Source organism: Mya arenaria, chromosome 7, assembly GCF_026914265.1.
Source record: "Mya arenaria isolate MELC-2E11 chromosome 7, ASM2691426v1".
NCBI classification, from domain to species: domain Eukaryota; kingdom Metazoa; phylum Mollusca; class Bivalvia; order Myida; family Myidae; genus Mya; species Mya arenaria.
Genome location: NC_069128.1, coordinates 64,593,731 through 64,618,235, shown reverse-complemented (window position 1 = coordinate 64,618,235; position 24,505 = coordinate 64,593,731). Strand labels below are relative to the sequence as shown.

The window sequence follows — 24,505 nt, the reverse complement described above, 5'->3', positions numbered from 1 at the left end:
TATGCGTCAACATTTTTCCTTGACTTGCCTGCTGATATGAGCTACTTAAAAAGTTACTTATTGCTTGATATGACTAAAGCTTGATGCAGAATAGCACAAGATACAGCTTTCATGGAAAAAGAGGCACAGGACAAGAAAGATGGAAATCTGTAACAAAGGCCCTAGGCCCTAAGCCGACCACAGTTGAAACGGATAAAGACATATTTTGAACAGTAAGCATATTACTTGGTCATTTGTTCCGACACTTTATTTTTTTTATATATATGACCCAACACTTCCTTTAGGAAAATGACAAATTGTCTAAACACAACTGACCCAACAATTACTAATTTCATGATGAGTCCTGGGTTAGGGAAGTGACATAGCGCAAGATGAATACAGGTCTTGAATTTAGATATCACATGCTTGGAAAATCCTTTATTAAAAACCTGAGTTCAAATTATGAGGACTCTCAAAAAGTTTGGAGTTGAAAATAAAGATAGTAGAAAGAGGATACCAAATATTTCTACATTTTTACCAGTCTGACAAAAACAAGGTCACATGTAAAAGTAGTTTGGTTATAATAGAATTAGAAATTAAGTCTACAAAATATGTTTAGAAAGGTACCCAAACAGAATTGAAAGGGCAAAAGAAACCATTTAATATGCAAGATAAAAATAATTTTAAGGGGCCTACCTGCTAAGATTGCCAATACAACCAGTGATAACCATAAAACCTATAGCTTGAAAATAATGTGTCAGTTTTAAAGAATTTACTAAATAATTTAGCAGTAAAATATTTCAATAAATTCAATTAAACGCGTATGTTTGTACAGGAAACCATGAGAGTACCCGGGGAAAACCCATTTGTCCGACATGGTGACCACTTACCAAAGTCAATATCACTACCTTCAAAAACTTTATAATGTTATATTATTGATATCATCAACATCCAGAATATTAAGTTGAGTACGAGTTGTGAAGGTTTTGGCACAACGTCATTCATATTATAGAAGGACGCTTTGTGTTGTCCGTACAAACAAAATTACAACTAAACTCTGATTAAGAAAACATTTATTCGTGAGTTCATATAACATGCAATTCTTGATACATATTCTAGCCTATAAAAACAAAGAAATAAATTTACAGTGGAAGAACAACATTCGTTTAAAGCAGCACTCTCACAGATTTACCGATTTTACAACTTTTATTATTTATTTTTTGAATGAGCGAATTTGTGCGTACATATCTGCCAACCAGTAATAAAATACTGCTGCCAAAAGATCAGGTCGCAGATTTCATATATCCGTTCTAAAATTAATGTTTTATGGCTAATACCGTTTTTAACGGTTGAAGAAAAATGCATAAAACATCAATTCTTTAACTTAAATATAAAAATCTGCGATCTAATAGTTTGTCTTATATGACTGGTTTACATGCATTTTTCGCATAAATTGACTCGTTTGAAGACAAAACTTTCAATCTGTGAGAGTGCAGTTTTAATGGCAATTTGTTTTCCCGTTAAAAGTAACCAAACTTAGAGACTGTAAAAAAATTGTTCCTGCACTTAACTTGGGCTGTTTTAAAATAGTCGTTGTTGAAAAATATTATAATTTCACTAAGTTGGAAAAAATAGATGCTTTATAGATACGGCCCCATATCCACTCTCTGCTTATGTTCATTCAAACATAGTTATTGCTCACACGCCTAAACACAAGGATACTATTGAGTGTTTGAACTTTGCAGGTCCCAGTTTCTCGAAACTTTTTTATATATAATTATTTACTTCCTGAAGAGGTTTTAGACTTCAAACTGGAAAGGGAATAATCTTTTTGATAATAACAATTTAATACTTCAGTTATCGAAATCAAATTGAAGTATGTATTTTGGGATAATTGAAATAAGCTGCTTAAGCCTGCAGTTCAAGGAAACTGGGATCTGGACTATTTACTCTGGTCTGTTGATTATTGAACGTTATTTCAGCTCGTTGTCAACAATAATTTATTGACATCTGGATGTGTCACTATATATTTATTTTTATTTTATTATAACTTATCCTTCATGAATATAACTAGAGAGTTTGTTAAGTGCCTTTTTATATTGTGTAAGGAATTCAATTATGCGCTTCACATTTAGATCACTGGCCAAGTAATTGCTTACTTAGTGTCTGTTGATAAATTAGAAGATAACATAGTCTAAGGCATAGAAATAATGTTTGTTTCCTGTCCTGAAATGCCCTTATGCCTACCCTTTTTTGGGGGACATGAAACCTGAAACAAACATATTGTTTTGTATGCCTTAGCACCTTACGATAATTGACAACCATTTAAAACTTCGTCTTCTATATTTAAATACACTTCATACAATGATTAAATCAATCGATTATTAAAAGATCGGTATTCAAAGTATTAAGCCCAGTATTTCATTTTTGGAACTTAAATTGGTATTTTCCCATGGTTTCAGACGCAAAAAGTAAGCAAACTACAATAATTGAGCGTGTAATTTATCCAACTAATGAAAGTCTAATCACTTACAAATAAAATATGTTTTGTTCTATTGTAAATCTATGCAAAATAATCCATAAACAAATATGCAATAGATATGCGTGTTTTGCTATAACTAGCAAGCCCCCGTTTTGCCTGCATTTTATGGTTTAATCCAACAAATCAATCATCAACATCTTAAATAACATACCATTGGCCGATTGTTTAGAACTTTGAAGTGCGTTTTAAATCAAAATGAACAGGCACACCATTTATTTACACATCATGTGGAATAATACACAATCATCATAAATTGAATTCAGACAGACCCACCCATGTCTTATACAAAGATACATCCTATGGAACCATTCAATGAAAACTAAATTTTGCGTTTAAAATTAAACATCGCAAGCCCAGGTACATTATGTGTAAACAAACACTTGGTTCATGAAGTGACATTAACAGAAATAAAAGTACGTTAATGATTTTACACAAATGCAAATCCTATTAAATAAAACTCCATATTATATAGTATGATACGCATATCTAAATTATGAATAATATTCCCACTCATTGCTTATTAAAAGGTAAACAAGTAAAATAGTACATTGGTTTCAAGTGAAAATAAAATAAATGTTTGTTAGGATGGTATACAACAGGCGCATATCTTGTTTGTACAAAGTATACATTCCACTATTACGAAGATACAGTATATCATTAAGTGATAACACAACATATGTTAATTGTGAATTAAAATTAACTGACCAACTCTTTGTGTATACAAATATACATCCTGTGTACACAGCAGGGAAAATCATATTGGACTCACCTAATGGCTCGTCCAATATGGGTTTCCCAGTTATGTACTCATCCAAATATATTTCCGTACTGTTCAGAACAATGTTAAATAACATTCGATTAAAACTAACTTGCACACTCTATGTTTATGCAATGATACATCATGTGGAATAAAAACACAATCAAATATCGTAAAATACACAAGTTTAAATTATAACTAACAGGTCCACCCTTTGTTTATACAAAGGTTCATCCTGTGGAATAAAAACACAATCAAACATAGTATAATTCACAAATTTGAATTATAATTAACAGGCCCACCTTTTGGTTATACAAAAGTTCATCCTGTGGAATAAAAACACATTCAAATATAGTATAATACAAACATATGAATTATAATTTACAGGACCAACCTTTGTTTATACAAAGTTCATCCTGTAGAATAAAAACACAATCAAATATAGAATAATTCACAAATTTGAATTATATTTAACAGGCCCACCCTCTGCGAATACAAAAAGTTCATCCTGTGAAATGAAAACACAATCAAATATTGTATAATACGCAAGCTTAAATTATAATTAACAGGCTCACCCTTTGTTTATACAAAAGTTCATCCTGTGGAATAAAAACACAATCAAATATAGTATAATACGCAAGCTTACATTATAATTAACAGGCCCATCTTTTGTTTATACAAAGGTTCATCCTATGGAATAAAACACAATCAAATATATTATAATACACACATATGAATTATAATTAACAGGCCCACCCTTTGTTTATACAAAGGTTCATCCTGTGGAATAAAAACACAATCAAATATTTTATAATACAAAAATTTGAATTATAATTAACAGGCCCACCCTTTGTTTTTATAAAGGTTCATCCAGTGGAATAAAAACACAGTCAAATATGGTATAAAAGACACTTTTGTGTTATAATTAACAGGCTCACTCTTTTTTATATAAAGATACATCCTGAGGAATAAAAACACGATCAAATATCGTATAATAAACAAATTTGAATAATAATTAACAGGCCCACCCTTTGTTTATACAAAGGTTCATCCCGTGGAATAAAACATAAACACATATAAAAAAAACCCAGAATTTTGTATTCTAATTAACAGGCCCACACTTAGTTCATATTCAGGTTCATCCTTTGGAATAAAAACACAATCACATATTGTATAATACGCAAGCTTAAATAATAATTAACAGGCTCACCCTTTGTTTATACAAAAGTTCATCCTGTAGAATAAAAACACTAATCAAATATAGAATAATACACACATATGAATTATAATTAATAGGCCCACCCTTTGTTTATACAAAGGTTCATTCTGGGGAATAAAAACACAATCAAATATTTTATAATACAAAAATTTGAATTATAATTAACAGGCCCACCATTTGTTTTTACAAAGGTTCACCCAGTGGAATAAAATCATAATCAAATATGGTATAAAAGACACTTTTGTGTTATAATTAACAGGCTCACTCTTTGTTTATATAAAGATACATCCTGAGGAATAAAAACACGATTAAATATCGTATAATTAACAAATTTGAATAATAATTAACAGGGCCAACCTTTGTTTATGCAAAGGTTCATCCCGTGGAATAAAACATAAACACATATAAAAAAACACAACTTTGTATTCTAATTAACAGGCCCACACTAAATTCATATTCAGGTTCATCCTTTGGAATAAAAACACAATCACATATTGTATAATACGCAAGCTTAAATTATCATAAACAGGCTCACCCTTTGTTTATACAAAAGTTCATCCTGTGGAATAAGAACACAATCAAATATGGTATGATACACAAATCTGAATTATAATTAACAGGCCCACCCTTTGTTTATACAAAGGTCCATCCTGTGGAATAAAAACACAAACAAATAAAGTATAATAAACAAATTTGAATAATGATTATCAGGCCCACCCTTTGTTTATACAAAGGTCCATCCTGTGGAATAAAAACACAATCAAATATAGTATAATACAAAAATTTACAAAGGTTCATCCAGTGGAATAAAAACACAATCGAATATGGTATAAAAAACACCTTTGTGTTATAGTTAACAGGCTCACTCTTTATTTATATAAAGATACATACTGAGGAATTAAAACACGATCAAATATAGTATAATGCACACATAATAAATAACAAATAAAGTATAATAAACCAATTTGAATAATAATTAACAGGCCCACCCTTTGTTTATACAAAGGTTCATCCCGTGGAATAAAACATAAATAAATATAAAAAAAACACACAAATTTGAATAATAATTTACAGACCCACCCTTAGTTTATACAAAGGTTCATACCGTGGAATAAAACATAAACAAATATAAGAAATACACAGATTTGTATTATAATTAACATATCAACCCTTAGTCTATATAAAGGTTCATCTTGTGGAAAAAACACAATCAAATATTGTATAATACGCAAGCTTAAATAATAACAGGCCCACCTTTTGGTTATACAAAGGTTCATCTTGTGAAATAAAAACACAGTCAAATATAGTATAATACACACATATGAATTATAATTAACAGGCCCACCCTTTGTTTATACAAAGGTTCAACCTGTGGAATTAAAACACAATCAAATATAGTATAATACAAAATTTTGAATTATGATTTACAGGCCCACCCTTTGTTTTTACAAAGGTTCATCCAGTGTAATAAAAACACAATCAAATATGGTATAAAAGACACCTTTGCATTATAATTAACAGGCCCACCCTTTGTTTATACAAAAGTTTATCCTGTGGAAGTAAAACACAATCAAATAAGGTAAAATACACCAATTGAATTATAATTAACAGGCCCAACTTATGTTTATACAAAAACACATCCTCTGGAGAAAAAAAACCACAATCAAATATGGGAAAATAGTCATGGTTAAATTTTTTTTTTTTTCATACAAAGAAACATCATGTGGAACATAACACTGATATTGTTTTTTTCACAATTTATAAATAGAAAGTTATATATTTAATTAAAAAGACCCACTCTCTGCTAGCACAGCGTTACAAATTGTCGAATAAAAAATCAAACATGGTATAATGAATCTTAAAACGAACATAACTCTGTATGTTAAATGTTTGAAATAACACCCCAATACTTTGTTTATACACAAATATATCATATGGATAAAAAATGTACAATAAAGTTATCTGGGACCCTTCGTTTTTGATATATTCATAATCTATACTATATTAAACTTTGTCCGCAAGGCATGCAATACAAGGACGTTAAAATCACAAAAACGTGTGTTCCAGCTTACAAATTAACAAACTTATATACAAAAATACATTGTGAATAATAACGGAAAAATACTTATTAATCAAAGGTGAACTATATATCATATATACAGTGAGGCACATATAGTAAATAAAATAATCGCAATTAAAATTACAAGTTAAAAATGTGATGATTTTGAAAATAATTTTAAACAAAATATAATAACATAATGCATAAACCACTACATATGTTGAAATTAAACATAAAGCTTTTTTTAAAACGTATGTTAACCATGTATTCATTAAAAATAATTCGCATACTCGACATCCATTCGACAAACTATTTCACGCACATTTAAAGACATTATTATTTAAAACATGACAGCAAATAATTATCTTAATTAAGATAAAGTAACAGTTCATCTGATATATAAATATGTTCATTTAAAGTTATACATAGTCTTAATTCTGGTTTAAAGCAAATTCCTAAGCATATCTATCTGATGTACACATATTTACAATTATAGTAATCTATTAACTAACATCTAAGCTAATATACTCTAAGCGCCTTTATAGGTTATGAAAACAACGAAATCTTGCAAATTTACATACACGTAAGGAAACACTTTTACCTTAACCTTTTTTTCAAATAACAAGCAAATGTAAAAGCTTTTGTAAAACTTGAATATTTTAGCATGTAAATAAAAGAAGTGGACTGAAATTTATATAAGTAATATTTACAAACAAAATGTTTAATAGCTTAGTCTAATGTATTTAAAAATATTTCTATTAACAACAAAAGACATAAATGACATCATTTCAATTAAATATTATACTGTTTCAATAATTGCAGAATTGTTTCCCCCACATACACATATTATAATGAAGAATGCTAACGCATCTGTCCTATAGAAAACAATACAATAATAGATATCTAAATGTCAACGACACTTATTTTCATAACTGCGATATTTCGATGACCAAACATCGATCCGTCTGGTAGATAATATTCTCTTGACGTAATTTTATTGGCATATGGTTTAAATAATTTACTATATGTAGTCCTCCACGAACGCTATAATTTCATGAGCAGTTTCCTTTGCAAATGCGGCATCGTCTAAACTGAATACGTCAGAAGGCAGCTTGTTCATTTCAACGGCATCTGGATACCGAAGTCGGAAGTACTGCCTGTCCGATATGTTTAGGCGTGATTCGAACAATCTTACCTGAAATATATTAAAACATTGATACATAAATGATACGGTAACGGTTTGGGAAGCATGGTTAAGAGAGAGTTTTATTAGACATATATCGGCAATAGTTAATGAAATTAAACGCGAGCGCGAATTACGAATTGTTTCACTTTAAGTGACGAGGGTCGAAGGTGAAAGAACTGTTGTGTACAGCATAGAGTGGTATATCTACATTGTAAACACAGGGCGCACTGTTATGGCACGGTCAGTCACTTATATTCAAATGATTCTTTAAAAGTTCCACTTCTTTTTCTGTTATTAACAATTTAGTCTATGACTTAACATTCATAGTGTGAGTTTAAAATGTAACACAATACATTCTAGGAAGTGGACAACATTATCTCAAATGCAACATATAAATGAAGTTTAAGAGATGGGTGATCGGCCACAGATTGAAAATCACCCAAGTAAAATACTACATATGCACAATTGTAGTTGAATTAACTGTTTTGTACCCTGTTGTCAATGACAACGTTCAATAACTAGCGCTAGCTACCTCCTGCACTTGTGCCATGCTGTCAATGACATCGTTCAATTACTAGCGCAAGCTACTTCATGCACTTCTGCTGTGCTGTCAATGACACCCTTCAATTACTAGCGCAAGCTACTTCATGCACTTCTGCTGTGCTTTCAATGACATCCTTAAATAACTAGCGCTAGCTACTTTCTGCACTAGTGCCGTGCTGTCAGTGACAGCGTTCAATAACTAGCCCAAACTACTTCCTGCACTTGAACCGTGTTGTCAATGACAGCGTTTAATAACTAGCCCAAACTACTTCCTGCACTTGAACCGTGTTGTCAATGACAGCGTTCAATAACTAGCCCAAACTACTTCCTGCACTTGAACCGTGTTGTCAATGATAGAGTTTTATAACTAGCGCAAGCTACTTCCCGCACTTGTACCTTGCTGTCAATGACATCGTTCAATTACTAACGTAAGTTACTTCCTGCACGCGTAAGCTCCATCTACCTGTCTCGTGAAAGAACTAAAAGAAAAGTCAGTATAAAAAATTAGATTGTGAGTGTATAATAATACATACCTTTTCTTTAATGTCATCAATCTCAATTCCATCTGCAATGCTGCATAGATTATGTGACCATCGCGGACATCGATTGGCATCTCTGGAAAATCTGGCAGCTTTAAGCGCCTTTTCACATGCCTGTAAGATGTAAATATAACATTGAAAAGGCAATCTTCGAAAGCAGGAAGTATCAGATAAGACGTCTCCCATTTATAATCATAATCTCATTGATGGAAACATCTCATATGAAATAATAATACGTTAACGTATGTTAGGCGGTCAGCGGTTTCTTGTAGGTTTATTATTTTCTTGTTTATTGTTTATTGCATATTCTTTCAATTTGCTACATTCGGTTAAAAGTTTATCAGCAAAATAACGTAAAACAAATTTTTAAATACCTTTCAATTAATTATAAATAATGCACATTTTTTACGCTTTTCATGTATCAATACTATCAGTACTGAAATGATGATTCCGATTTTAAATCGAACTGTTCTTCAAAATAAACGCGGGACTTTATTTTATAAATCTTTCCTTTTTAAAATGCCTCGATCCGTTGGCAGTCACTTGTAAAATACTATTAACCTTGTGCCTGGTACAGTTAAAGGAGCACCATGATTATTTTATGATCGAATATTACTGTGAGTTTGTTAACAAATTCCTGCTGTCATTTAATAACATACTTATTGAATGGTTTTTCAGCCAAAATTTAAAACCATGCAAAAATTGTTTATTTATACCTTTTGTATAACAGTGTTATTACTAGTGCGTTTTGACCCGGTAGGTCGTATTCGAGGCTAGAGAATATTGCAGAATTAGATTTCAAGGGGCGCAAGCCGAGTGTTATCCAAAATCTGCAAAATATCCACAAAAGTCGAATACAATATTCTTGATCAAAACACAGTTCTAATAAGCCTTTTATTATATACATTATTGGTAAGATCACTTAACAGATACATGCTTTCATAATGAATTTCATTTTAACGACGTACTATTTTGTATTATGCCGTATTTTTAACATCGCTTCTGATACTTTTATGACGCGACGTTAGCAGAGTGGAACACGGCCGTCCGTATTGCACTGGAGTGGAACACGGCCGTCCGTATTGCACTGGAGTGAAACACGGCCGGCCGTATTGCACAGGAGTGGAACACGGCCGTCCGTATTGCACTGGGGTGAAACACGGCCGTCCATATTGCACTGGAGTGGAACACGGCCGTCCGTATTGTAATGGGAGTGGAGCACGGCCGTCTGTATTGCACTGGAGAGTACATGGCCGTCCGTATTGCACTGGAGTGGAACACGGCCGTCCGTATTGCCATGGAGTGAAACACGGCCGTCCCTATTGGACTGGAGTGAAACACGGCCGTCCCTATTGCACTGGAGTGGAACACGGCCGTCCCTATTGCACTGGAGTGAAACATGGCCGTTCCTATTGCACTGGAGTGAAACACGGCCGTCCGTATTGCACTGGAGTGGAACACGGTCATCCCTATTGCACTGGAGTGAAACACGTCCGCCCCTATTGCACTGGAGTGAAACACGGCCGTCCATATTGGACTGGAGTGGAACACGGCCGTCCGTATTGCACTGGAGTGGAATACGGCCGTCCCTTTTGAACTGGAGTTGTACACAGACGTCCGTATTGCACAGGAATGGAACACGGCCTTTCGTATTGCACTGGAGTGGAACACGGCCGTCCGTATTGCACTGGAGTGGAACACGGCCGTCCGTATTGCACTGGAGTGGAACACAGCCATCCGTATTGCACGGGAATGCAACACGACCGTCCGTATTGCACTTGATTGGAACACGGCCATCCGTATTGCACTGAACTGGAACACGGCCGTCCGTATTGCACTAGAGTGGAACCCGGCCGTCCGTATTGCACGGGAATGAAACACCACCATCCGTATTGTACTGGATTGGAACACGGCCATCCGTATTTCACTGGAGTGGAACACGGCCGTCCGTATTGCACGGGAATGCAACACGACCGTCCGTATTGCACTGGATTGGAACACGGCCATCCGTATTGCACTGAACTGGAACACGGCCGTCCGTATTGCACTAGAGTGGAACCCGGCCGTCCGTATTGCACTGGAGTGGAACACAGCCGTCCATATTGCACGGGAATGAAACACGACCATCCGTATTGTACTGGATTGGAACACGGCCATCCGTATTTCACTGGAGTGGAACACGGCCGTCCGTATTGCACGGGAATGAAACACGACCGTCCGTATTGCACTGGATTGGAACACGGCCATCCGTATTGCACTGAAGTGGAACACGACCGTCCGTATTGCACTGGAGTGGAACACGGCCGTCCGTATTGCACGGGAATGGAACACGACCGTCCGTATTGCACTGGATTGGAACACGGCCATCCGTATTGCACTGGAGTGGAACATGGCCGTCCGTATTGCACTGGAGTGGAACACGGCCGTCCGTATTGCACGGGACTGGAACACGACCGTCCGTATTGCACTGGATTGGAACACGGCCATCCGTATTGCACTGGAGTGGAACATGGCCGTCCGTATTGCACTGGAGTGGAACACGACCGGCCGTATTTTGCGATATGAAGTGCGTTGGGATTTTATAATATATATAACTTAATACCGTTTAACTTCTATCCTTCAAAGAAACAGGAACCATAACCTGTTGTAAAATATTACTTACTGTAATTTAATGTTGATGTTTATATCATTTCATCATATGTTATCCAGTTTGATAATGCCATAACGTGTTTTTTATTTATTAAATGTGTAAGGGACGATATCACTTAGCACGATTAACAACAATTTAGTTGAAAAAAAATGTCTAAATTGGTAATAATCCAACATATCATACGGTTACTACATTTCTGAAATGTATGTAGTGCGGGAAATGACATTGCTATGTTAGTTTGTGGTATTCGTCTCATTATCAGCGCATGTGAAACAGGTAGGATTTTGTGTTATAATTTTACTAGACAAATAACGACATGTGATTAAAAATCAAAATGGACAACAACTCGAACGTTATAAAAAAAAACTGGCAAGAATTTTATTTCAAAGCCTATTGATTTTAGGCATATCTTTACTAAATGCACCGAAATACCCCATTGTGTATGACACATTATTTTCGCTTATTTTATCAAATGATTGCTCGGAAATCTGCATTCAAATCTAATTCCTTTAGTCATATACATATGTTACTTTTTATCAAAAACAACATTTAGGTTTGCCAACAGAAAATATAATTTTCAAGAAAATCAAAGTATGAATTGTTAAACTGCGTACTTTTCAATTGAGAATAGAAGAAAGAAAATAAAACCTACAATAATATTATAGGTGAACGTCAGCGCAATTAAACATTCCATAAACAAACTTTAGACCAATAGTGGATATTAATCTATAATTACTCTTAAACGACTTCCGTTTAAACGCGAACGGAAGCTTTCAAACTGTGTTGCTTTTATGTGAGTTTGTAAAACTCTAAAAAGCAAACCTTTGCCTTTCATTCGAAGAGATGTTCATCTGCGTCATGCTTCCAGAATGTTTTGTTGGAAACGGATGTTTTAATCGGAAATGGGTATTATTCAAGAAGCTTTCATATATTTGAGGGGACATCCTATAAAGTTACAAATGTTTCTATACGTTTAACAATAACATCATGAAACTTCAATGCTACTTGGACATGCATTAGTAAAGTGGTTGGCTCATGTTTTGGACCAAAAATAAGTTATTATTGTTTTACTCTATAATATCAAAATTGCAGAGCAAAGTAGAGTTACAGCATAAAAAAGTATTTTGGTTTTAGTGGGGTTCGAACCAACGCCGGTAAAGTCAAGATAAAAATAGAAACCAGCCGGCTAGTCCACACGGCCACCGTGATTTCTAATTGCGTTATGAACTCTAATTTCAACTGTGGTCTTCATGGACTTTTAGCAAATATCAACATTTGCTGAAGGGTTACAGCTTTTTGATTTTTTTGTTTTAACACTCCTTATGATTCGCAACACTTTATTTTTTAATTAAAAAGTGCATTTTACAAACCATGAGCGAGTCATCTTAACACCTACAGGATTGATATTTTATAGAATACATATTTTTGATATTTTTGTATAAAAAAGTGTTAGTATTTTAGTGTTTGGTCATGCATCTCAATTTTAGAAGAAAGAAAAAGAAATGTTCCCTAAGAGTTCAGTCACTTCGTTGTAGCTAATGCATGTCAGCAATATATCGAGTGCATGAACAACCTATTTCTTTCATTACAAAGAATACCTTGAATATCATAACATTCCTTTGTCATAAGACCTAATAAACAAATTGATTAACACAATTGTCCAACTGGGATCATGAACATTGGTTTACTCTATTGTACATTAATCTAACTGGTGTTATTGATTGCAAATAGAGTTGATGTTGTCTGCGATAGCTAAACATGCAGCTAGCGACTGGAATCATGACTACAGATATATCATGATATATAACACATATACATACTATTTAGATTTACCTGGTGTAATTGATAGCAAATCCAGTTGAACCCCTTGAATCCCTCTTCGGGATTGGCAAGCATACCACTCGCGACGTGAAAGTCCGTTTTCGCTTGGCGTAGCCATCGTTTCGCTTCTCCGATATTTGGGACGGGAACGTACTCATTGCTGCTGCTAGTATTATAACCACTAGTGAAATACGCATAATAATGTCGTTTTCTTTGGTGAAATTCTTGAGCGAACACTCGACCTTTGCATTCAATCCTCGTACTAAAATTGTAGTAACGAGACCGAAACGTGCTCGAAGAAAATGTTCCGCTGGATCGCACAGCATGTTCGTTTTTCTCTAATTCGACTATGAGTTCTTTGATGAAGTTGAATATTTCCTTCGCATAATCTTCTAATCCGGAGTTTCTGTCGGGATGCCACCTTAATAATAGTCGCTTTATCAATATTCTTCTATCTTTTTCGACCATCTGAAAAGCCGCAGTTAACATATCCCTAACCCTTTGGCGATTTTCGTCAAAAGGTAGTGTGATTATATTTTGTGAGTCATAAAGTTCTACTTCTGTATAAGTATTTAGAGGATTTGGGGAAACGAAACGAAAAAGTTTGAATATCGGCACTTCGATGAAACCTCTAGGCTCGCCAGCATTCACCTTGTAACGTAAACGTATGTTTGAAGAATCCGCAAGTTTTGGTATTTGACTTATGATATGGACGTATATATAGGCGTTATTTTCATCATCTTCATACTCTACTTCCATGGCTACGAATTCATATTCATGCTCGTCAAAAGTAACTATTTCCTGGACTAGAAATGGGTAAAACTTTGAATTTACGTAGGTACCAGGCTTTGGAAATACGGAAGAGGGTTTAAAATCAATTTGTGCAATCTCACTTCTATCAAGCAGTTCAGAAATTCTTTCAGGGGTATTCCTGTAGTTCAATAATGCACTCATTATACAACACTTGTCCTTGTCCAGAATATGTTCAGTGCATTTTTGTACTAAATGAAAAATTCCGTCTTCCTCAGAAATTATCATTGTCTCATCTGTAGCGCCCATAGAGTCAAAGTACAGTTGAAAGGACGTGTTTCCATTGATACAATTTATATTCTTTGTATAGCATATCCGTTGCAAACTTACCCCATCCAACACACTGCCTTTGTATGACACTTTTGTTTGTAATCCATTCACTTGATTAATGCGAACATTTTTCAATTTTTTTCTTGATCTATCTTCTAAATCAGTCGTTGGGTTTCCCTTGTAGTTAAATCCACACTGAGCACGAATGAGCCTAATTATTCCATTAATTAAACAATCGCTACGTAAAAAGTACTGCCAATCATAGGACACAAGTGATTCAACAACTTCAATCGACTCTAACGACACACTTTCTCTTACGTCCTTGCTTAAGAAGCACGGCTGCATCGAATCTGGTAATGATTCAAACACTGCAGGTGTAAACTCGTCTATTTCCATTTCCTGGAATCCAAGAAAGTAGTCAATGTCAGCAACATATCTTAAAATATCCGCGTATGTGTTATTGTCACAGACAGTGAGACTTGACGATTCTTTCAGTTTCATTTCTTTGTTTGGGAGAAACAACTTTGAATGATTATCTTCAAGTGGTCCATCAAGTTTGAATAGAAGTGTTATTGTCTGTGCAACCTTTTTAAGTACCTGGGGTGGCAACGTTTGATCACTGTACTCGGTGTGTATTGACCCCAGCACATTTACAAACTGTGATCTACAAACAACACTCATCGTTCCGAGTTTTTCAAATAAGTCTATGTATTTGCGTAAGGGTTTCGGTAGCTCATACAAATATGGCTTGATCTCGGTGCTTTTTAACGCGGAGATTTCAAACACCATATCAGCTCTTACCATAGCCTCGTTAGGTATATGGACAAAATATGAATTTCTTAATTTTGCTAATTCGGGGCTGTTTAGATGTTTCATGAAAAAGTCGTAGAGTGGAGTGATAAACTTCATTTTGTCATGCGTCTTCGCAATTTTCCTTTTGAATTCGTTGTGAAATACTTCAGTTACATTATGACTGTGCACAATAACTCTTTCTACTGACGGATATGTCAACACACCAAGTTCTTGACGACGTTCATCTAAACTGATTTGAAATGCACTGTGCAAAATAGGTGTACTTGACCAACATATTTCCTGCCAGTCGGATGTTGTTGACCCATTAAAACAAATAAACTCATTCGACTTGATAAACGAGTGATATAAAGCGCGTCTCTCATCGTCAACTACATGCGAGTTAACAAACTTTATATTTTTTAGCTCTTGAAGGTTGCTTGAACTAAAAAAAGCATGTCCAGCAGTTAAAATAAACGACGTTAATGTTTGCGATTTTTCCTTCAAAACGTCTGTGTTCAAATCAGCATTTGATGCTGAATCTAGCGCAATTGTTTTTGCAAACTCTAACACTTTTTGCTGTGTTGGCATCGTGATAAGTCCTAAGGCATCTAGGAACTTCTTCCATTCATCTGTTCGTAAATGCTTTGGAAGAAATTCATCATCAGTAAGCATTTTAGCAAATACCGCGTGTCTGTGGCTATAGAACTCGTTAACACGTCGCTTTCGATTTCCAATTTGAATAAATGGATTGTTCGTGAGAAGACGACGAATTTGCTGCTTAGACCGCGAAGCTTCTGTACCATCTCTACAAATATGATCTCTGATATATTCCAGATGTTTAAGTTGGTGTTTCGGGGGAATAGCTCGGAAATTGGGCACAATTATATCTGCATATAGACCGTCGACTTCAAGACTGGGGGAAAACTGTTTCAATAGATAGGAATATCTTTCATGAAACATCACGAACGTCGTATTTGTAGCCTCGGCAATTTCTTTCATTCCATTTGGTGGAATTCTTTTAGATAAAATAACAACATTATTCACGTTTTCAATACTTATTAAATCCCCGAATACTGTCTCATACAATGGCAGTGACCGTATCATGAAGTCAAGATCGGCATGGCAATTCGAAGCTGCTATCCTTTCTGAAATGTATCCAAGTATATCGACTGCTTCAAGATGTGTTACCCTGCCTTGCAGTTTCTCTTTGTATATGTTGAGACACGATATCAGTTTAACTGGGTTTAAAACGGATGCTATCATTGATTCTAATCCTCTTTTTATGTCCAAGTCCCAATTTGTGCTATTCGTATCACTAGGTAACCAACTTGTGTCCAGTGTCGGAATATTGAGCTTTGAAATAATTAAATGAATATTTTCATAACTGTTTTCACCTTTATAAAGTTTGTTAGGTTGGTCTAGCGGAATTAAGTATTTAAATGCGCACCCATTTGCTGTACACCGTGTCGGTAGAAAAGACCAACTCTTGAAATGCGACACATTCGCAACGAATTGGTCCACGGAAAACAATTGATTGCTTTTGACCGACTTCTCATGCAAAAATTTGAAAAACATTATTAGGTCAATTCCAGTGTCTTTGAGAAGAAACGACTCCACATCTAAATCATTTCCACCATGATAATCAGTTTCATTATATGAAAATGATAGCCTACTATGTAGATCGTGCACACTCAACTCTTTTAACACTCCACGTTCAAAGAGATAATTCTTCTTCTTAAAATAACTCACTATATCTTTGTGCATGAATTCATTTGAAGATCCAGGTATTAGGGAAACATACATCGAGCAAAATACCGGATTATTTGAATCAAACTTTTGAAGAAATTGGTCTTGGGTCAGACAGAGTGGCAGTCCTTCCGCAACTCTTTCGAATTGATTACACCTAATTATGAAAGAAATCAGTTCTTTAAAATGTTCGACCGAAGTGAAGCATGATTGCTCTATGTGTAGACCACTTATTTTCACATCGGTTTCAAGAATGTATTTCAATGCCAAGCCAGGTGAGCAGCTAAACACTTTTAATTTCACTTCCTCTATTGATTGTTTAACGATGTCGGAACTTTCTACAATTTTCATTCCGATTCTCATCATTATAGACTTCACCGGATTTTGCAACACCTTATGCATGGAATGCATTGTATAGAAAATACCTCCTGTCTTATCAGCTTCACTTCGGGCTAAATGCGTCCATAGCAATTTAAAACCATGTGTTTTGTCTTGAGAATCAGATGAGAACAGAGTCGGAAACAATTTGCACTTTTTATCCAAAATCATTTTGTACATATTCTGTACATAGTATTTCCAATTAATGTCTGTTGCAAATAAATATCTTGGAAAAATGGCATTGTACAGCCCCAATCTTTCCTTTAGTGTTGCCTCAGTCATCCCTTCTTTACAAAGTATGCTCTGTACTTCAAGAAGTGATGTACAAAGAGCCTCCGGCAGTAAACCCGACAACAAGTATTTGTTCCATGATTCGCCAACACCGCTGTTGATTAACATCCGTCGTCCCCGATCTGTTGAAAAATGGCCATTCACGTGAAACGGCAGACCTGTTCGTATAGGCAATGGTAAAAAGCAAAAAGCTTTATGAGCTTCAGTTGATTCTGAATTTCCTATTTCACACACTGGTATGGATATTCCTACAGTTGGCATTAAACCAAGATCGCCATCGGTGAATGCTTGCCTAAGTATACAAGTTTTTTCTTCGTCTGGTTTGGTATTACTTGAAAACTGATTACAAACAAGCCATCGTTTGTTCGGTTCATTGTTTTCAACAATAGACAGATTGTACGTCACAGAAAATCGATCTTCTAAGATGTTTTCATACTTATCATACATGTGCTTTTTACAAACTATATTTACATCATCGAAATACTGTTTTCTTTTCATTTCATCCGACTCCGTCAATATTGCTTCTACAATAAAATTGGTTTGTACTTTACCATCGATGAATGTTGATATTGCTATGGATTTTAGGTTTTTCAAAAACTGAAGACATGTACTTGCCTCCTCTTGAAGCAGACCAAGTAATATATCGATTTCAGACTCACCAAAACAATGCACGCTTATTTCTGACTTTTCTTGTCGCAATGGTAAACGAAACATTGTTCCAACATCAGATTTGATTCCTGGATATCCTTTTAAAATATCCTTAAATTGGTCGTCCATCTCGTTAATGTCACATTTAATCCCTGGCTCATCTAATTCAGGGATTTCCTTAAACAAGGGATCAAATATACACAGAACTCCTTCTTTTCCCAAGCCAGGACCCTTACTGTAAAAAGATGGGGTGTCAGTGATATGATAAACTGCATTAAACCCTAAACCGTATTGTCCAGTTTTCGTTGGATCATCAGTTTTGCTACCGATTCCTAAATTTCTTATCCCTTCCAAATCTCTATCAGTAAAATGGGCATCATTGTAGATGCACAATGCCGGTCCTATCGTTTGATTTTGTCCTATTGAATGTGCAATTTTCTGAGTTCTGAAGAATTTTATGAAATTGATTTCGGTCGCACCAGCGTCATCGGCATTTTGAATAAACTCCTTGAATATACTGACATCACTAGGATAATCTTTGAGTAGACCATTTAATCTTGTCGTCAGCTGTTCTTTTTGTCCAAAGAAAGATATTCCACTTGAGAATCCTTTGATTAAACTTGCTTTCTTTGATTTGACCCCAACAGCTTTCGCGATATTTGGAGGAACATCACCGTGTACTAGTCTGACCTTTCTTTGCCAAAACACGGCTTGGTCTTCCAAAGCTAGCTCACTTGTGACGGCTAAAATATTCTTTTCATCTGGTGCAACGATGAAATCCTTATGCTGTTGTAGATTCTCAATCGTTATATTTTCGCGTTCCATTATTGAATGCAAATTTCTAAGCAAATTTATCATTAATTTCACTTCTTTGCATGGTTTTTCTTTCCATAACAAACTTTTTCTTTTCATGACTGCAATTATATCTTCTATGACGAAGTGTTCCTTAACACCTAATTTTCTAAACAATCGTAATTTTAAATCCGACATATTATGCAAAACGCACAGTTCCGGGGAGCAATCTGTGTCCATATGCATAGCTACTTGTTTCACGTGGTAAAATGATTTACCGATCATAATGATTTTTTTATCAAACACATATTTTATTTTTTTATCAACGCATTTTAGGTTTTCTATCAACGATGGTTTCGTCAACACGTTATCAAGTTCAGAATATATCTGATTCACTATCTGTTCAGTCATTGCGCTAAAACTAAGCTCGGGGCATTTATATTCGTCGGCTAACACATTTAACTGCTGCAGCAACACATTTGCAGTTAAGTTCTCCTGCGATCTTATGCCTAATAGTTTTGATAATGCTTGACTTATTTCACATCTGATGTCTACAACGCATTCAACTGAACCAATTGCATACATTAAGCGGCTTTCATATAATGTACAAGGCCTCCCAATCAGAACTTTAACAGTTTGTTTCGGTGTCTTGTGCTCGTGGCACCAATCATCTGTGATAGTCTTCATGTCTTCTCTCTTTTCGGATTGAAATGAGAATAGCCATTCTGGCAGTCTTGTTTGCACCGGAAGAATAGATAAACCTCCAATTTCTGTAACAACCGATGGTTTTATATTCGATATTCGTGTATTCATGTAAAATAACAATGCATCTATACGTGACATAGTACACACGGAGCATTTCTGTGATAACATTTCTACACTTTTACATCTGTTTATCAGTAATTCTTCCGTCAACGTATCACACATCATGCCTAACTCAACCAATCTGTTAAGTAATTTGCTATCTCTAAATTCCGCTGTCTTAATTACAAATCGTTCTTCTTCTTCTAAGAACAGTCTCGCCAATTCTGTATTAGGATGTACAAGTTCATCGATTTTTCTAAGACGTTCATTTGGTTGAGTGGGAATACAGGAAACACGTTTTAGCTTATCTTGAACGGTTTTGTTTTGGTATGAGATTGCATGTAATAGCATGACATTACGCACATCCGTTTTTCCTATCCAATATTCACTGTTCATATTATCCAACAGATGAATAATCAACATTTCCTCCGTTATGACAACATCCAGAATGTCACTAGCATCGCGATTATAATGCACTAGTTTATGAAACTGTTTCCTAGGCAAATTCACGACAATCCTACTGTAAGTGATAGGAACACATTTTACAAATTCAAAAGCATTTGCATATAACGTTTCATTGTTTCGTATTTCGTCGTTTAGCACTAATATACCGCTGAACGGTAAATACAATTGACTTTCATTACTTCTGAATACATGTGGATCATCTTGCAAGACGGTGATGTAAAATGCTTTAACAAACTGCTCAACTGCTTGTTCCCCAGAGTCTGGCCAAGTTTCGTAATATTGTGTGTCAGATGCAGTCTGATCAAATGCATAAAATTCGGCTAGGAAACGCAAGTACTTAATAAATGATTGAACGGTGCACTTTGAAAGTAAAGAGTCGTTCCAATGATACGAATTGTCGGTTTTATCATCTTCTGTGGCAATAGATAAACCTCGTCTATTTTGTGTAACGCTGAAGAAGCCATTTATATGGAAAGGCAAATTTGTAATCACTGGTAAAGGCATAAAACAGAACAAATGCCCTTCATTATAGAAACCATGACCTATTTCAGACAATGAACGATGTACTCCCTTATCAGAATAGATATCTGGAATTGCTATTGCCGATACAGGAATAGCTGTTTCATCGGTACACTTGAGTGTGTCTTCCGGACATTTATACCAAGATATGACAAATCGTGTATCATTATTATCTGTTGTGCTTGCCTCGAAAAGCTCTGAACTAGAGACCTGTGTTACAAGTGAGACAACTTGAACATGTTCAACTGTTTGATGTGTCTGCGAACACAGTTTCAATACTGAGAATCTGTCTTTAAGACTAGATGTATCACCTATTATGCTTTTATTCATCTCAAACACAGGCTTTACATCGTCAGAAGAGACATAATCTTTCCGCAGGTGGAAAATTCTTATAGTCGTCACATTTTGTGAAAATAGAAGCAAGTCTCCTGCATGTTTTCTCAACATTTTAAGAAGCCCAAAAACTTCATCCTTGTTATAAACCTTTTTTGAAATCTCGCTTTTATCGGCCTGGACTGCAGTTCGAAGCTGCAGACGAAATAAAGTTCCTTCAAATGGTGTAAATGAATCACCTACGATCGAACAGCCGAACAATCCTTCAAAAGGCATAAACTGATCGACATGCCTTTTAACCAATGTGCGTTTCGACAAAGGTAACTTGATGCCCCTTTTGGGGTTTTTCTCGTCCAAATACCGCTCATGTGGATCGAAAATTACCATATTTTGACCTGATACAAGACTGGGAACATCTGTTACATTATAAACGGAACAAAATCCTAGTCCGAATTTTCCAATTGTTGAAGTGTCATGTTGTTTTGTTCCTTCGTTTATGCGTGTAATGTTTTTGAAATCATCTTCGGAGAATGTTGTGTTATTGTAAACAAATAACGAAGCTCCTTGACACTCTGACATTTCTTTGCTAATAAGACGTTTTCTATAACCAATGTGATCCCGTTCGTCGTAAAGAAAGCTTATTTCCGTGGCGCCTGCATCGTCAGCGTTTTGAATGAGTTCTTTAGGCACAGAGAGACCATCTACATAGTCCTCTTTCAAAAGCCGATTTAGTCGTGTTGTCAAACGTTCGTTTTGACCCCAATCTTCGATATCTTCAGCGTCCATTAATGATTGACGTGTGACCGACTTTACCCCAAGTTTCATTGCATGTTCTATACACGATGGATGAACATATTTGAACTTTTCTTCTTCATCTGAATCATCAAACATGTCTCTTTCTTTGTCATATACACATTTTGAAATGCAATCAAATTCAATAGTATGTTTGTCATTTGTGTCTATCATTATTAGCACATTTCGTTTCATCCACTCTCTGTCGGCTTCATCGTTTGTATTTAGCGTTGCTAACTTTTCTAAAACATCTCTGACGAGCTTCTTGTCATAAGAAACAACAGCTAAATCAACTCCATCAGCTGGGTACTTCTTCTGTATCTCTTGCAGGAGTTGCGTTAGTACACGTCTATCTTGAATGGGGTGACTTCCTAGGGATTCCAAAAGGTTATGTACGTTGTTGAACTCGTCGGGAATGTATTCAAAGTAAGGACTAAGAAGGATATCACCAACATTTTGCTTCAGGATTGTGCGTGACGGCCTAGTGAATCCCTTTTCGGTCCAGATTAAGGCCATTTCTTCAAATATCTCTTTTTTAATTGCAACATCGTCTTTCTGCCTCGCCAACTCTGAGTATATAGCTTTTGTCACTTTTGCGACATCATATTTGGTATCAACGAACCTTCCCTTTACAACGTTGAGGTTTTCAATGAGGTCCTCTATGGAAGGCGGTTTTGTCCATTCATAAAATTCTGCAAGCTCTATGCAATAAGAACTTATCAGTGGTTTTATTGAACCGATCAGCATACTGTATCGAGAATCTCGTAGATCAGTTGGACAATAAAGGTGTTTTAAATCTTTAATTAGCAATGCTCTGGGGTACTCTACATTGCCGATGTCATTGTTTATACATGGAAAGCACTGTAGTGTCCGTAACGCTTCTCCAAGGCTTGTTGTTTTGTTCCTAACATGCACGATGTTCTGAAGAAGATTTGGATTACTCTCGATAGTGTTAAGAAAAGCTTTGGCTTTATCATTGATTTCAGCTTCGAATACACCGCTTGAATTAAATGAATCTAGAACTTGTGCGATGCTGAAAAGGTCATCTGCGCTGACACACTTAGCGGATTTCAATCCAATTGTTCTTAAACCATCTAAGAATCGTGTTGGAAAGACCTGTTCTGGAAGAAATACATCTTGTTTTAAAAATAGCTTCTTCAGGTTTGCATCTGTGTGATCAAAGAAATTCGATGCTCGTTTTAGTTTGCTATCATGTTTGATAAAAGCTATGTTTGATGCCATTTGAATTATATCTGTCTGTGGTTTAAACATCATTGTATTTTTCAGAAAGAACTTCATAAAGACGTCTGTGTCCGATGCGTACCCACTTTTAGTTATCTCTTGCATTTTTATCTTTACAAATTTCTCGGTGGTCAATTCAAGGATATCACACATTGTTATCAGTCTCCTGTTCGTCTTGTCCCGTCTAAAACACTCAATTGGTATATCAATATCTCGAGGTAGTTCATTTTCAGTCTTTTCATCGATGAAAACACCTGCCATTTTCAGCCGAGCATATTTCTCGCATCCCTTTGTTTTTGATATCATTTTGAATATCTCAAGCTCCTCTAGAAAAGACATTCTGTAATCTTCTTCACTGCAACATAAGTATTTCACGAAGTCTTTCCGTGTTTCGTCATCTGCTTTGCTATTGAATATAGTACTAAGAGCCAAAACATTGTCCTCTTCAATTGTATCGAAACATCTTCTGAGTTCGTAGTGGTTCAGCTGAGAAACATATCCATTCAAATATGTTTTCGGCAGCCAGTTCGGTAGATCCTCAAGCACGGTTATTCCTAGAAGCTGCAATGCCTTCTTCACATTTTCATTGAAACCTTTTGTTACATTGATAAAACGACTCAGGACGAAAGGATATGTTAACGTCACCAGTTTGACAACGTACGTGCCATCAAATGTCCCTTCTTGAAGAAGTGGTAGAAGTCGCAAATCTTTAAAATGTTCTAAACCGTATTTCATAACCAAGCTCCAGACCTTTTCAAGCCAAGGTAGACTGAACTTTGAGGAGTTTTTCATTTCTGTGTCTACAAATGATTGTAGAGATTCCCGCAAGAAAGTAAGAAGTGCGTCGGTGGAAAGGTTTGAAATACGATAGCTCCCTAACACTGAAATAAATTTGCATTCCTATTTTTTTCTTTAAAGAGTACATATATAAATTTCCAATGGTGAAGGTACTTGGCCATATTGGCAAATGGATTGGACATACGCAATGTTTAACCTATGCATTTAGTGAGAAACATTAGAGACTTTTTCATAACTCTCACAAAAGGACCGTTTTATAAGACAAGTGACGAAATATCAGTTCGAAGTTGTTTTTCATATCTACCTTCGGAAATGTTATGCAGAAAAAAACTCATTTTTCTTAAAACTTAAGAAAGACTTCTAGACACAAAACTTTAACATTAGAACTTTTCATCTGAGATTTTGTCATCAATCTAATACGACTAGTTTCCAAATATTTACGAAGACAATGGTTCATTCCAAGACAAAAAATAAAATAAAAATGTTTCCTAAATTGTCCATCTGTGACAGTGCAGTTAAAAGGTGTTGAT

The 24,505-nt window shown here is 35.3% G+C and overlaps 1 protein-coding gene across 1 annotated transcript in view; it reads right to left on the bottom strand.

Annotated features, from left to right (window-relative positions):
• Window positions 1-1,037: 1,037 nt before the first annotated feature.
• LOC128240641 (sacsin-like) overlaps window positions 1,038-24,505 on the bottom strand; it is a 39,094-nt gene continuing 15,626 nt past the window's right edge. The window contains exons 7-9 of the mRNA XM_052957354.1: window positions 13,308-24,058; window positions 8,819-8,938; window positions 1,038-7,751 (exon numbers count right to left, since the gene is read on the bottom strand). Of these exons, the coding sequence (XP_052813314.1) occupies window positions 7,578-7,751; window positions 8,819-8,938; window positions 13,308-24,058 (11,045 nt within the window). The 3' untranslated portion in view covers window positions 1,038-7,577. The remainder of the gene's footprint in view (window positions 7,752-8,818; window positions 8,939-13,307; window positions 24,059-24,505) is intronic.